The 15,198-nt window shown below is 42.5% G+C and overlaps 1 protein-coding gene across 2 annotated transcripts in view; it reads left to right on the forward strand.

Moving 5' to 3' along the window:
* REL (REL proto-oncogene, NF-kB subunit) overlaps positions 1-15,198 on the forward strand; it is a 31,627-nt gene that overhangs the window by 13,471 nt on the left and 2,958 nt on the right. For both annotated transcript variants that reach the window (XM_064146072.1, XM_064146073.1), the window contains exons 5-9: positions 10,447-10,587; positions 13,750-13,854; positions 14,162-14,374; positions 14,698-14,766; positions 14,879-14,953. In XM_064146072.1, coding sequence (XP_064002142.1) covers positions 10,447-10,587; positions 13,750-13,854; positions 14,162-14,374; positions 14,698-14,766; positions 14,879-14,953 — 603 coding nt within the window. The remainder of the gene's footprint in view (positions 1-10,446; positions 10,588-13,749; positions 13,855-14,161; positions 14,375-14,697; positions 14,767-14,878; positions 14,954-15,198) is intronic.

Genomic DNA, 15,198 nt, shown 5'->3' on the forward strand with positions numbered 1-15,198 from the left:
GAATAGTGTCCCCTCAAATCAGCTTGCTGGACTAATTCATGTCACAGTTACATAGCTGGGAACTTCAATGCACAGAGAGGATGGAGTGCACACAGCAAACTGTAGGGCTAACTAGAATGGGACTGACTCTTGCAGACATAATTGGGGGAGATTAAATGAAAAGGATTGATACTCCCAAACTGTTAGTTAAATGTTATGAATGCAGGCATGTATTTGCTTAAGTGTGGCAAGAGTTTGGAGATTTTCCAAATACTTTGGGGTTTTTGTTAATACCTATACTGGTCTTCCTAAATTCAGTTAAGATTGTTTATAGAAAGATGAGAGCTGGCTTCAAAATTGGGACAAAAAGAAGCATGTTGAACTTACTACAGAATAAGAAATGGTTTAGGTGTCTTCTTTTAAGATTAGAATAGCTGTTTAAAATAAGGGTAATGGTCCTAATGGTCTATCTAACCAATTGTCTTCATTTTGATAATATATGCACACAATAGAATCAATTTTTACATGTGTTTAGTCCATCAGCACAATTTAAACAGTTCCAGTGTTTTACTTATGTTACCTTGGCTCAACCAGCTCTACTGTGATTCCACACAAAGAAAGGGGAACTCTTCTGTTCAGCTTTCTTGGCTTTGTTTTACTCCATAAACAAGACTTGGCATTTTCTCTTTATGTCATGCAGTAAAAGGACATGGTAAAATCCCTTTCTGTGTGTGTGTGTTTCACCAAAGAAACTTGAGCAGCCAAGTAATTAGCTCTGTTCCTAGTGCTGCCAAGTGTAGCAGTGAAGATGCATTTAACTCGGATCATTTGAAAGTAGATTTTTTTACAGTGGTTGGTACATAACCTCCAATTCTCTAATATTTTTGGGTGATTGTTGCAGAATGCAGTTTAGGGGAATTTATGGGGAAAAACATGCGAGGCTGATTTGTAAAAGATTAAATGATCTTCTCAGGGGCATGGGAATATTGTTTGGGTTTTGCGATTGCTGGCTTCACGTGAGCCACGACTCTGAGCAGAAATGAAGCCTGCTAAGTGTTCTGCTACCTTCCATGACAGTGATTGCAACAGGTTGCACTTGGTACCAACAGGGCAGATCCTGGACTGCTTTCCACCATTCCAGCAGCAAAGACCACAGCCCTGCCCTGGCAGTAAGGGAGAGCCTCTCTTGGGCGACACACAGCACAGCAGCCTGCTCTGGGCAGGGTTTGTGCTGAGAAGGGGCCGCTGGCAATCCCCAGCCTGCGTAATTGCCTTTTGGCACTTGTTAACGTGTCAGCACAAAGCAGAGCTGTTTGAGAATGGCCCCCAGATGCTCCAGGGCAGTCCCACACTAAGTAGAGCCCAGAAAGACCAAGGTCTAATAAAACAGGACTAGTGACAGAAATATTTTTATGTGTGTACTCAGTTGATCAAAACAGAGTTTCATTAATAGCAGTCACCATGTTTGCTGCTTGCTAAGACTGAAAGTTTTATGTATAGATTTAGTTTGTTTTTCAAGGTCAAAGAAGTATCTCTACATTCTCCAGGACTGCACAGGCAGTGTTATGCCCATCCTGCATTGTGCTTTATTTGTATGTCTTCAGAAACATATCTGACTTTTGTGTTTAGAGGCATTTCAGAGTTAGGTGCATCCTCTAGGCAGGTCAGAAGTTAGTATTACTCATTTCTTGGATAAATGAACATCAGCTAAGAAATATCATAGAGCTGAAAACTAGCCTTCAGGATGTTTGTGTTGGTTGGTTTTTTTCCTCCATCTTCTTCTGTAAGTCAAACAGCCTTTGTCTTGAGTCTCCTTTCAGGGCAGAGGTTCAATAATGACCCTATTAATAGATGCAAAATGCCTCCAACCTGCCAGCATAGATATGTATTACTTCTCTTGTCAGTAAAGGGATGAATAGCAAGATATAGGTCCACAAAGTTGCTTCTGAATTTCCTTGTGTAAAGGGGCCATTGTATTCCAGGGAAGCAAAGGTGTCACAGAAAATGGGGAGGACAAAGTGGGAGTATACCCTATTACCTGTTAACTGGTGGTGTCACCTCTCCTCCAGTGGTGTTTTTTTCCAAGGCATGGAAGAGGGGTGACACCCCAGAGCATACAGTGAGGATGCATAATGAGTAAGGGTTAAGGGTTACAATCAGCAACAGCAGAAAGTTGCTTTTCCAAGACTTATGGGACTTCTAAGATCACTTTCTCCAGCACTCTTGACTACACTGTTGAAGCAACTGCTGTCTGGCTCTGAATTCCCGGATGATTAGAAGTCAGTGTTTGCAAATCATGCCATGTGCTTTGCTGGAGCTGTCTGCACTTCGAATCATTCTGCAAGCGTACCTGTGAGGCTGTTTCACTATGAATTCCCCTCTCTTAGCTGGCAGCATTTGTCCCTTGCTAAGTTCAGTGGAGTCTGTATGAATTGTTCACTGACGTTCAAGCTGTATGACCTGCACTTGGGTCGCTCCTCTTGCATTAGCTTTGTTTGAGAGAGAATTGCAGTTCCCACACCATCACTGGATGTGTTCATGCACCATTGTTGTCACAAGGTACATCTCATGTACTTTGTCCTTTAACAGTTCTAGAAATCTGGTTTGTGTCTGGGAAATGGTGTTCAGTGGAGCCCCATGTGTAACTAGGACTCCTTGGTGTGATGATGATAGAAGTAGCACAGCACTGAAGGAGCAGAGCTACTTCTCCAGTGGAGCTGGTCCACGTCTGCTTTCTAGGGTGTTTGTTTTCTTTCAGTAGTTGTTGAGTTGTGCTATATCCTTCTCTTCCCATGTACTGTCTGATGTATGGCCAACTCAAATTAAAAGAAGAACCAGTCTTCAGTTCAGAGCTTCTGTGGATGGGTGTGCCTTGACATAGAGACAACAACTGAGTTAATAACAACTCAAGTTAATTATTGATGAGGAAGAGCCCTAAGTGTGTTCTTTAAATTTAGGGAGAAACTCTATTTAGCACAGTATTTCAGAGGACTGTCCTTTTTCTAGCCACATGGGAGACAGCATGAAAACCCTGGACTTGTCTTAAACCTGGAAATATTTCAGGCAATTGATCAAGAGACTATAAATAGGTTTTCCCTGGAGTTCGACGTATGCTTAAGGTTCCTGTGCCTTGATAGTTGCCTCTGCAAAGCATTTAAATGATTTTCAGGCTCTCCCCTGTACCCCACAACTACTTCAGCTCCATTTGCCTCCGCGGTCTTTCCTTTGCCATTTCCCCTTTCCACCCACGAGCAGCTGACCCCACATTGGCTTTGTGCTCGTCACAGTCTCCACAGTACCCCCAGCACACCTCCACGCTGTGCCTGGGTTAGTCCCCACGCCAGTTGCGCTCACTTCCTGCCCACGCAGCCTGTCATCATCTCCACACTTCCCTCGCTGGCCGCTGTGGCTGTGCGCATGGGGCCGCCCTCCCCTCCCCTCCACACTGTCAACTGCCTTTGCCGGGATTCGCCTGTCCCAGCCCACATGATGCTGCGGAGCCCCTCCAGCTTTAGATGGGGCTTACTGGGACACAGATTAGGTGAGGAAAGAAAACAAACGCAAAAAAGAACCCAAAGGAGACCTGCTAGCAGAAAGTCAGGAGTGGTCTGGAAATGAAAGGCTCTGTAATGAATGCCTAAAGTGTGAGAAGAGACTTAAAACTTTTGTCCTTACATTAAAACAAGTGTGTAAACCCTGCCCCCGACTGAATTCTCAGGATGAAAATCTCAGTAAGTGAGAGCTGTCAGCTTTTTAAGAGGCATAGAGGATATCAATCTGAGGAAAGCTAAATGTCATGTTCCTAACATGACTGAAGCTTTTACCTTGGAAAGCCCTTTGTTCTCTGGATCCTCCTGAGAACGCTTCTTGCTGTTTACACAGAAATGCGTTTGTGAACCTAAAGGTCAGCCTGTTTTGCTTAGAAACAAAAATTGCCAAGTAGAGAGACAAAAAATGCTGACTTTTTTTTTTTTTTTTTGGGTACTATCAACAGAAATGTCTGAAAAATGTCAGAAATGTACTGAGGCTGATGGATATATTTGCTTAAATCTGTTCCAGTTTTACCTTTTTCAGCTTGTGCTTAAACCAGGGAAGGAACACAGCTTGAGTAAATGTTGTCTAGACAAAACCAAGAATGAGTTCCAAAAGATTTAATTTGTATGCCCAGTTCTTACCTTGGCTTTGGTATGAGGCCAGACCTTTCCCCTTCCCTGCCTTCCTTTCTTCTGTAAAGCAGGGAAATGTAACCACAGTAGCTTGGGCATTTCTTGACTGTAGGTTAGCATCTGAGTTTTATAGTCATTTGCACAACCCTCCTTTTGCTTTTTGAAAATTGAGTGTTGTTGAGGCATGTTCTGCTTGTAGGTATATGCAAAGGCTTCTTTTTTCTGCAGAATTGATTGGAACTTACCTCTGTGTGGATCACAGAGGTATAAATGAGGCATGTGTGTATCAAGAGAAGACACAGTGCTGCCATGCTCCTTTCATCCCCTTGTTCCCAGCTTCCATCTCTCAGCAAGTGCTAGCAGATGGTATTTAATGCCTCTGGACATGTAGCCGAGCAGCCTGATCCATCATGTAGTATTGTGTGTCCAGTTGCTGAAGAGAGCACAGTATTCTGCTTTTGACAGCAAGGGACAAATAGCACACCGGGACATCTACTCTTTCCTTTGTAGTTCACTTAGAAACAGCAAACGTAGCATTAAACAAGCTAGCGGTGTCCATTTTAGCTGTGCAGAGCTCGGATACAAGAGAAACCAGTAAAATACTTGGGCCATACATGTTTGCTGTAGCCCTTGATAAGGCTGGCTGCCATAGAACTGTACAGCCACAAGCTGAAGGGAGTAAATCAATTCTGAAATGTACCTCCCAGGCATTGAAAGCTATGACTTTGCACCCCATTTTTCTGACTCGTTGAGCCTGGCATAAACCAGCACTAGCACTGGAGCAGTGTCCCTCTGCTTCCACCATTGCCCTTGTGTGAGGATTAGCAGCTGTGGGAACCTGCTGGGTGAAAACAAACCTTTTGCTCTATTTTTCTGGTAATGTAGTTTTGAGCCAGACCAGTTCTTTGATCTGGTTCACCACCTGAGAACTAGGCCCAGAGTAAGAGTGGCACTGGAAATGAAGGTTGGGCAGAGCTTGCCTTTGCACAGAGTTAAACTGATCAGTCAGTATCAGAGGTGCTCCAGGAGCAAAACTTGAGGCAAACCACCTCTGTGTCATCATTTAAATGAAACTGAGCTCCCAGCATATCCCTAAATTAAAAAACATCATCTGCGTAAGCGAGAAGGCAGAACAGAGTTCATCATGATCATTAATGATGTGTGTTCCTGAGCAGTCTCTGTGGTGAAGTGGTTTTATTGGCTGGAGGTCGTTCTCTAACCAAGAAATCTAGTGTAGCTCATGCCCCTGCAGCCTTTTGTGGAGCAGGGAAGGTCACAACATGTTCCTTTGTAGGGTGAACTGGTATTCTCACCATAACCCTGTCTGAATGTGTCACACCACATTATTTGTTCTGGAAGTTTCCATGCAGGTTAAGTTTAGATGCTGAAGTACCTCCAACTCCACCCACTCCAGAAGTTTCTGATGTCATTAGTCTAGAAGTTGGGTGGAGGGCTGTACGTGAGGCATCTGCTATTTAATCAGGTATCACATTATCAGTCAAAAACCCAAACGCTGCTTCATTTCTTTTCAGTGTTCAGAATAAGCTTTCACTTTCCCTGTAGCATCACCTTATGAGTAAACATCAAGGCCTTTAATCTCCCAGTAATTTAATCAGATGAATGGTATTTTATTGGCCCTCCCCAATGTTGAAAACTGTTAAAATAGTAAAAGCCACTAGAAATAAATAAAGGGGAACCAACAGGAGGCCTGATATTATTAGCAACTTATTTTTTGTGTCTGAACTTGAAATTACATATTAGTGGGTTGGACCCAGAAAGTTCAATTTTGTGTTACAGAAGTAAATCCAGGAAGTTTTCATATTCTATAGAAACCCAGTGAGGCATCTCTGCACTTCAGTAACATAAAGCTCTGAGACAGGGATTACCCAAACCTAGTACCTGTGTTCAGCCATCTCAGGTTGGAAGGAGTTCATGGTATAGCTTACGTAGGATATTTTTCTGCCTACACCAGGACTGTATTCGTCTCTTCCCATGTTAGTGGGTAATGGTTTAGAGGCTTAGTGGAGAATGGATTAGAGGCTTACTTCAAAGTAACTGCAGTTTTTAAGTGGAGTAATCAGCATTTCTTTCAGAAGAGTTGTCAACAGATTTATAAAGAAATTATTTGCTAGTTGTAGCCTTTTTAGGCTGAACAGTTTATATTGCCTGCCTATGACTGTAACTCCAGATACTGATTTTGAAATCCTGGTGCCAGAATCTTAGTGAGTGGGCACTTTTGCTTAGTGAATGTTCTTTTGCTGATGTGCTGGTGGCATTTTTTTGGGTGGTGGTTGTTGGATTTGGTGGTTTGTGTTTTTTGTTTTTTTTTTTTTTTCATCATACTCTATATTACCTTAGAATTTTAATTATTTTCTTAAAGTGTTGTTTTAATTTGAGTTTGAGTTGTTAAGTGCTATTTTTGAAAGCTTCTCTTCCCCTGGAAAAAGAGCTATACATACAAACATCCCTTCATATACTCCTGTTTGCATAGATAGCTATAGAAAACTACTTTCTGCCAGGCTGAGGCTAATTTTTTGTTAGACTTGGCCATCACAGGAATGTACCTAGATCGTTGCATGGATTCTTGGTCTTGCAGTTGGATTCATATGAAGACAGCAAGGTGTGGTGCCACACAGTGAGCAGCAGTCAGAGGAGGAAGTTGAACTCTTGCCAAAACCGGAGTACTTCTTCCTTTTATTCATGTGTCATGTTTGAGTCTTTTTTACCCTTTCTGCTCCTAACACACCACATTGTGTGATGGTTTTACTTCACGTGTGTAATGTCACTGGTTTCAGTAGAGCTGTTTGTGTGGAGCTTGCACAAGCTGATGAAGTGGCTACTCTTCTTCTTCAGTCCTTTCTGTTCCCCAGATCTTCCATAGCATTTCTTGACTTCAGTAACATCAGGTTTGTCAGGTTTAATCCTGTCTGCTGTCCTTCTGTGCAGCAGTCAGTGAAATAACATTGACTGACATGACCATCCTCTGTTAGGCCATGCTCCAGGCATTAGTCAGTGTGTTTGTCTGCCTCGTTTCTGTTTGTGTTTAATATTCTCAAGGTGCAATTCAGTCTGAGTTAGTGGCTACCCTAAAATTTACTTCAGAGGGAGCAGAATTAGATGTTTGTTAAAAATAACAACATTTTAATTTGTTGGGATGATTTAGGTGGAATGAAATATGTTTTGAAACAGATGGAAGCTGTGTGCTTCTTTATACAAACATGGAATCTAGCCTCTCTCTTTTTAAGCATTTCGTCACAAGATGAAGTGTTGCAGCTGTCTTGTTCTCCATTTGGGCCCTGTTATGTTCTTCTTGTCTGGTTAAAAATAGCCCAAGAGGAATCAGTCTTGACTGAGCAGTTCCTCTTTCAAACTACAGAATCTTTTTAAACTGTATTATATCGTCTATAAGAAAATGCAAACTAGGAGCAGCATTTCTTCTGCAGTACAACATGCTGCATACAGGAGTTCTGTTCCTTGCAGTTATTAGCACACCACACCTTTCTTGTATCAAGTGGCTAAACTGGTTTATTGGGAATTCATGGGCATTCATAGTGTAGGAAATGATGTCATTTGAACAATAGCATTACTGTTTTTTCTTCTTATCTAATGTATTTTTGGAGATACAGAGTTCTCTTAAGCTTAAGTCTGCTATTATGTCTGAGGAAGAGGCTGCTGCATGTGTAGAAAACATGGCACAGGACAGGTGCTGCTTTCACATGAGAGAGAGACTTGATTGCACAATCCTGAAGTCCTTACTTTTGATTCAGAATCCAAACCCAGATACAGATTTTGTGCTTGGCTTCTGTCTACTGGGAGTTGACTTAGACAGAAGTGCTCAATTTAATTTTTAAGAGATCTGAAATTTGGCCACCACTTGGGCTCTCTGGCTGGCCATGATATCATAGCTGGAATTAAAATCACCTGAGTGCTGGAAGCTAAGTACCACACTCCAGAATCTCCCTTTCACAAGTTGCAGTCTAGTGAAGGCACTTCACTTATTTGCTAAATCAGGCTTGATCAAGAGGCAGTTGGGCTGTGGCATTTGCCAAAGCTGAGTTAGGCACAGACAATTCTCCCTTCCAAACCTGTTCTCCAAGATGTTATTTATGACACACAGAATGCTTTAGGTTTGAAGGGACATTTAAAGGATATCTAATCCAACCCTCCTCTCTCAGTGAGCAGAGACATCTTCAGCTTCATCAGGTTGTCCAACCTGATCTGGGATGTTTCAAAGGATGGGACTTGTACCACCTCTCGGGACAACCAATGTCAGTGTTTCACCATCTGTAGTGTAAAGAATTTCTGTCTTCCCTCTAGTCTAAATCTCCTCTTTCACTTTCAAAACATCACCACTTGTCCTGTTACAAAAAGCCTTGCTAAAACATGTGTCCCCATCTTTCTTATAGGCCCCTTTTAAGTATTGAAAAGCTGTAATAAGGTCTTGCCAGGGCCTTCTCTTTCCCAGGCTGAACAACCCCCTGTCTTTCAGCCTGTAGTCATAGCAGACGTGTTCCAGCCCCCTAATAATTTTTGAGACCTCCTTTAGACCCACTCCAACCGGTTAATGTCCTTCTTGTGCTGAGAGCCCTAGAGCTGGACATAGTACTCCAGGTGAGATGTCACCAGAGAAGGGTCAAGTGGCAGAAGCACCTCTCTCAACCTGCTGGCCACACTTCTTTTGATGCAGCCCAAGATGTGATTGGCCTGGGCTGCAAGTACACATTGTTGGCTCATGTCCTCAGGACCTTCTCTGTAGGGCTGCTCTCCATCCCATCATCCCTCAGCCCATATTGGTACTAGATAAAGTGCATTAAATCATAAAACTTTGCATAGCTGGTAACAGTCAACCACCAGCATGCATGCTGGCAGAGTTCCACTGGGCCCCACCATTTCTGAAGTTAGAGTTTTGTACTTGCTGGTGTATTTCTCTTGAAATACTGCAGGTCATGGGCTTGTGAATGGGAAAGGTGATTTGATTTCTTTTCACAGTGGAGCTCAGAAGAAACTTGAGATATTCATAGCACAAGAAAGACTAAAACTGCCCATGGAAAGTATTCTGAACTCAGTGCATTTATTATTTCACACTATCAGAAGGTGAAAGGCTGAAATCACTCACGTGGGTATTGTGGAATCCCACTCATGGCAGGGTGGAGACCGATTTAGTGATAGATGTTACAGGTCAGAGCACTGCAATCTAATCAGTACAGTGTGATCCTCAGACTTCTTATCATGGACATATTTAATCTTTCATTCTTGCAAGAGGCCTTTGAAAGGGCAGGGGAAGGAATGAACTTGAGAGGTTATGATCTGTCAACTTGGCACATGTTCACTTCAGGTAATTGTGAGGAGTATCTGACTATACTGAAATGCTGTTTGGAACTGTTCTGGAGAAGAGAGCCACTCTAAATGACTTTAATTATAAGTACTTCTTAAAGGAAATCAAATAAGTTTCTCATTTTGTTAGCATTGACTGTCAATGTAATAGTTTAATGTCGGAGCTTGAAGGAAAGTATGGAATTCAGAGAGGGCTGATTTTTTTTCCAGCATTGTCCATTAAGCCAGGAGTACATGAAATGTTCAGTAACGATATCTTGGGTACTATTGAAATTGAAGTGAGTGAACAAAACTGAAATGCTGACCTTGGGTTATGCATTACTGTGTTTTACACTGGGAGGAGTGTAAGGAAACATTCTTTCTAGTAAGGCTTCACTGCTTGTGTTACAAGTTCATACCATAATGACACCACTAATCACAGTTCTCAAAGGTAAAGGAGTGATGCAGGTGTTGATGAGAGTGGGGAGATGGTTTGGGTTGTTTCAGCTTCATTCTTGCCCCAGGAACTGCCTTCTCAGTATTGCCCCAGTTTCTACAGGAAAATAATACCATGTAGCTGAAGTCTCTCACTGTTGCAGAAACTCTTCAGATAAGTCTTAGGACACCTTCATAATAAAGTAGTCATTTAAAAAAATTAATCATGTACAAACAGGAGAAACACGTCCAGGGAACTACTTGTGAAGTGTATCTATATGCAGCTGGCCTGACAGATGAAGTGAGGAATTCACATGCAAGAAACAACTGGAGAACATGGACAGTTTGTCCTTATTTGATGAAGACAAAGCATTAAACCTTCTGTTTCATTTACTGAGTACAAGGAATTTATTTATGCAGCCCTGGTAAAGCTAGCAGGAGCTACGGGCACGTTGCTTTTTATGAGTGGAGATTCATCTCCAGTCTGTTAAAGAATTGCTTCTGGGTTTGATGCCTGAACCTCAAGTCTTGTCTTCTCCTTCTGTTGTTCAAGTGCCTGAAGAACAGCTGCACAACATCGATGAATATGATCTCAATGTTGTCCGCCTTTGCTTCCAAGCATTTCTCCCCGATGAACATGGCAACTACACGTTAGCTCTCCCTCCTTTGATTTCCAACCCCATCTATGACAACAGTAAGTGCCAACTTGTTTGTTTCCTCCTTCTTGTTTTTCTGTTTTGCTTGGGATAAAACAATGCCAGGCCAGTTCGTGAAGTCTGTCAGGCTTCTGGGCCACTTGTGTGACTTGAGACTGACAGAAGCATGTCTAACACATGGCAGATCAATGCACATAGTCAGAAGATGATTCCAGGGTGAAGTGTGAGCCAACCAGGGTAGAAAATGTCTGTCAAATCCATGGGCTTGCACACAGGTGCCCTTGTTTATGCATTGAAGTCATGATTCTAAGGAAAGGGCTGCTCCTGCTGTGCCTATCAATTAAAATAAACAGTAATGAGATGGATGGCTGCCCCAAGACTGATCTAAGGATGCCCTGTAAGTCCTGTTTGCGCCCATAAGGAGTCTTGCTTTTGTCTTGTGAGGGATCTGCCACATGACTTGAGAGAGAGATCTATCCCAGTGGGAAACATTGTTACATACCCCTTTTGTATCCCTGTTGGGTGCTGTTTTCAGTGTATAGTTAAGTAACAAGGGAATGTTTGATCGTGCTCTTGGAGGGTGCAGAAGTAGGTGAAACGCCCTTCCTTGGCACTATTTCCCACACTCCCTATGGCTTTGGTAGGTCACTGCAGGTGAGGATTGCAGCCCTTGATGTGTGCTGGACTTTTCTCCTGGAGAGCAGCAGAAGAGCTTTTAATAATTGGAAACTTTTGGGCAGTGGTTAGTGTTTTGTTTTGTTTTGTTTTTTTCTGCAGTGAAAGTATTTCTATGCTAAATACTTAAGGCTGTTACTGTAACAGAAACTAGAGAGTAAAGAGAGGCCTGCATTTACAAAGTCGATGTGTTGATGTGGGCAGTGTGAAGAGGTTGCATATTAACTCAAGGTCGTTTTGGTATTTTTAGAGTCTCTTCTGGAATCATCTAGGACCTAGGACTGTGTGCATTGTGTTAGTGAGAACCCTTGTGGTGCCAGAGAATTGAGATAAAATTGATGTACAAGATTTGCAGCTATGTCTCAGATGCCATTTAGAAATGTGCCAATTCATGATTACTTGTCTGCATTGATTGACGTCAGTCTTTGCCAAGCTGCTGAAATGAAAGATAGCTGTGGTGGGGGAAGCTTGGTTTTCTGGTGTGGGTGTATGTGGGCGGCTTCTGATACACTATAGGTATGTAAAATCCTCCGTGTAACGTAGCAGCGATATAAATAAAACAGTGCACAGCTGCAACCACGACTCATAAAAAATGATGCTGTGCTGGTCTGGAGCAGCAGTTTCAGATCTGATTTTCTTTTCAAAATGTGAGCCTTTTTACGCCACCTCTGCCATACCGAACTGGGGAAGGTCAGGCTATAACATTAGGTGACAATCATATGGTACAGTGGGCTTGGAAATCCTGAGTTGTTAGGCTTTTGAGCTTTGGCAGATCTCTTCGGATCAGGAGCAAAAAAGGGAACTCAGAGCTTTGCATATTTTAAATTGTCTCCACCTGCTAGTAAAAATATAGAGTAACACAAACATTCAGGGACAATCATGTTATCAGAGGCTGCAAGCATGTAAAACTTAGTATTACAGGCAGCTTCTGTTTTCAGTTGCTCATAACTGGTTTTGAAGCAAAATTTCCCAAGTTGCCTCTCTTACCATGCTGAAAACTTTTGGGAGAAGTCAGCTAAAGCAGCTCACTGTTTCTGAGAAGTGAGGTTAGGGAGAACAAGTTGTCCTGCCTATGTTGAAGCTGACATGATTTTTTGTGAGAAACTAATTTTTCTAGGGATTAGTTACCAGGGATGGCTTTTGTGGAGCAAGGAACAGGAACTGGGCAGGAGTTGACACAACCCATCAAGGCAAGGGTGTGCACAGGGAAAGAGAGATGAGAAGCAACATGGAGGCCACAGCAGATGTCTTTCTCTGAGACTGGTGCTGAGCTCAGCATTGCTGCCCACCATCAGGGCTGGCAACAGAGAGAATGTCTGCTGGCATTTGCACTTCTTTCCTTTTATTTTCCCTTTTAAATTTAAACAAAGCACCAAACTCCATCCTTGGTGACCTTCCCAAAGATGTGTTAAAAGGACACAGAGTGCCATTCAAGCATAGAGAAGTGAAACACAGGTAAAATTAGGCTTCTCCTTGCAATTCTTAATTTACCCTTCCTGTGAAAAATGCACAATGACAGTGTTAGTCATATGATCCTGTGCTGTTTCTGGGTTTGTTTTGTTTCCCCAGCCTTCAAACTTTCTCATTCGTTCAGCAAATGAAGCGGCATGCATCATGCAGTAAATAAGGCTGCAGCGTCCACTTCTAGTAATAATAGTAACAGCTCCTCCTGTGGCAGCAGGAGGATTGGTTTCTGGATCACAAAGTGGCACCAGCCAGATACTCAGAGGTGTTTTTAGTATACATTGAGTTGATGTCTTGGTGCTTTATGCAACAAAAACATTGTGGCACAGAATACTTCTATTCTGTTGATGGGAGGAGTGGAAAAAGGTGCAGTGAGCTATGAATATGGCCAGACAGTAGTATGAAAATGAGCTTCAGTTACTTTGTATGCTAGATGAATATGGAGTCCTAAAATCAGTATGTGGTTGTATGCTTACGAGTATCAACAAAGCATAGGCACAAGAGGTGAACTTGAAGTTCTAGAGAGAGAGTTCTTCCATTTTGTTACTTCTGATTCATGATACTGTGACACTAATGCCCTTTTAATAAAGTGTGACATGGCCCACAAAGCTTCAAGGGGGCTGTCCTGCAGGAAAGCAGCTGGGCAGAGTAGGGCTGGACACTGTGAGGCAGTGCTGGTCTCCATCCTGCATGCGTGCCCTGTACACATCAGATTGTTTGGGTGCAGTGTGCAAACTTCAGAGGTGGTTAATTTGTTGTGACACAGAATCCTACCACAGGCTCTGCACAGGCCACTTGGCAATCATATCACTTAGGGAAGTATTTTGTGACCGTTCTAGGGATGGGGTGTGAGTGGCATACCTGTGATGATATCTTGTTTGGGGATGAATGGATGAGAAGTGTAGGATCATGGAACGTGAGGCACTGCTTCTGTATTTTCTGTGTGGAGGAACTTGTTTTGTATGGACTTCGAGGTGTCACACTCCTCCAACTGTTGCCTTCCCTTCAAGAGGTGACATTACAGTATTTCTCTATCATCAAACGTGGCTGTTTGTTTCCAGGAGCTCCCAACACCGCAGAATTGAGAATTTGCCGTGTGAACAAGAACTGTGGAAGTGTAAAAGGAGGAGATGAAATATTTCTACTGTGTGACAAAGTTCAGAAAGGTAATATTGATCTGCTTTCTTCTTTCTTGGTGCCTGAAAAGGTTGACACCACCATTTTCTAGCAAGGAACTGAAGCCTTTCACCACACTCCTGTGTAAGTAACTTGGTTTTATAGCTCGTCAGAATAGCTTTCAGCTTCAAGGGCTCTCAGCAGCTCTGAAAGACACTCAGTGCTTTTGAAGTCAAGCTGTTTGACTCTGCATCTGAATTCTGAGTCAGGATCATTTCTTTCTTCCCCTTCTCCCTTTTATTCTGCAAGTTTTCAGTCCTTCAGCTTAACAAGCATCTTCTGTTTCTAATGGCCTAGATGACATAGAAGTCAGATTTGTCTTGGACAACTGGGAGGCCAAAGGTTCCTTCTCGCAAGCTGATGTTCACCGTCAAGTTGCAATTGTGTTCAAGACACCGCCGTTTCTCAAAGACATCACTGAGCCAGTCACGGTGAAGATGCAGCTGCGAAGACCTTCAGACCAGGAAGTCAGTGAGCCTATGGATTTCAGATACCTACCAGATGAAAAGGGTATGGTTCCAATTAGCTGAGTTTATGAAAAGCCATTACCAGTGCAGAACCCATGTCGGTAATAAACAGTAGTTTAAGCAGTAAAAACCCTACAACACTGCTTCTACAAAGTGGGAGCTTTGTTTTTGAGAAGTAACAGTAGTCAGTTTGTTCCCTCTTTCAGTGAAGATATTGCAAGTCATGGTGGATAACACTGTCTTGCTTTGTTAGTGCTGAAATATTTTTCTTTAAATACTGTGTACTGCCACTGGTATAAGTTTTAGGAAGCTCTTTTACCAATTATGTCCAAGAGAAACTAACACTTTTCCACTTTTTTTCTGCAGATCCATATGGCAACAAAGCAAAAAGGCAAAGATCAACATTGGCTTGGCAAAAGCTTATACAGGACTGTGGTAAGGAAAATATTTTGAATTTTTTCTTGTAGTAGTAAACTTAAGACATAGATGCAGTTATTTTATGTAGAAGCATACACTCAGTGTAGACTCATCCTTTCTTCCATCACAGGATCAAATGTGACAGAGAGGCCCAAAGTAACTTCATTCTCCACTATCACTTCTGAACGGAAGCTGATTAAGAAAGGTAGGTTTTTGCTTGCAATCTAACAGTGGTTTGAAACAGTGTCCAGTTGCTTTAGGGAAGGGCTGGAGCTTTTTAAAGGGGACACTGAAGTTTGCAAGCCAGCAGTAGTACCAGCTTCTTACCTTCCCTCCTCCAAACTGTTGCCAAAGCCACAGTCATGCTGCAGCTTCTCCTTAACACAAAAGGGGAGTCACACCTTCTTCATCTTTAAACATTGCCAGGTTTTGGCTTTCGTTTAGATACTA

Source organism: Pogoniulus pusillus, chromosome 7 (genome assembly GCF_015220805.1).
Source record: "Pogoniulus pusillus isolate bPogPus1 chromosome 7, bPogPus1.pri, whole genome shotgun sequence".
Taxonomy (NCBI): domain Eukaryota; kingdom Metazoa; phylum Chordata; class Aves; order Piciformes; family Lybiidae; genus Pogoniulus; species Pogoniulus pusillus.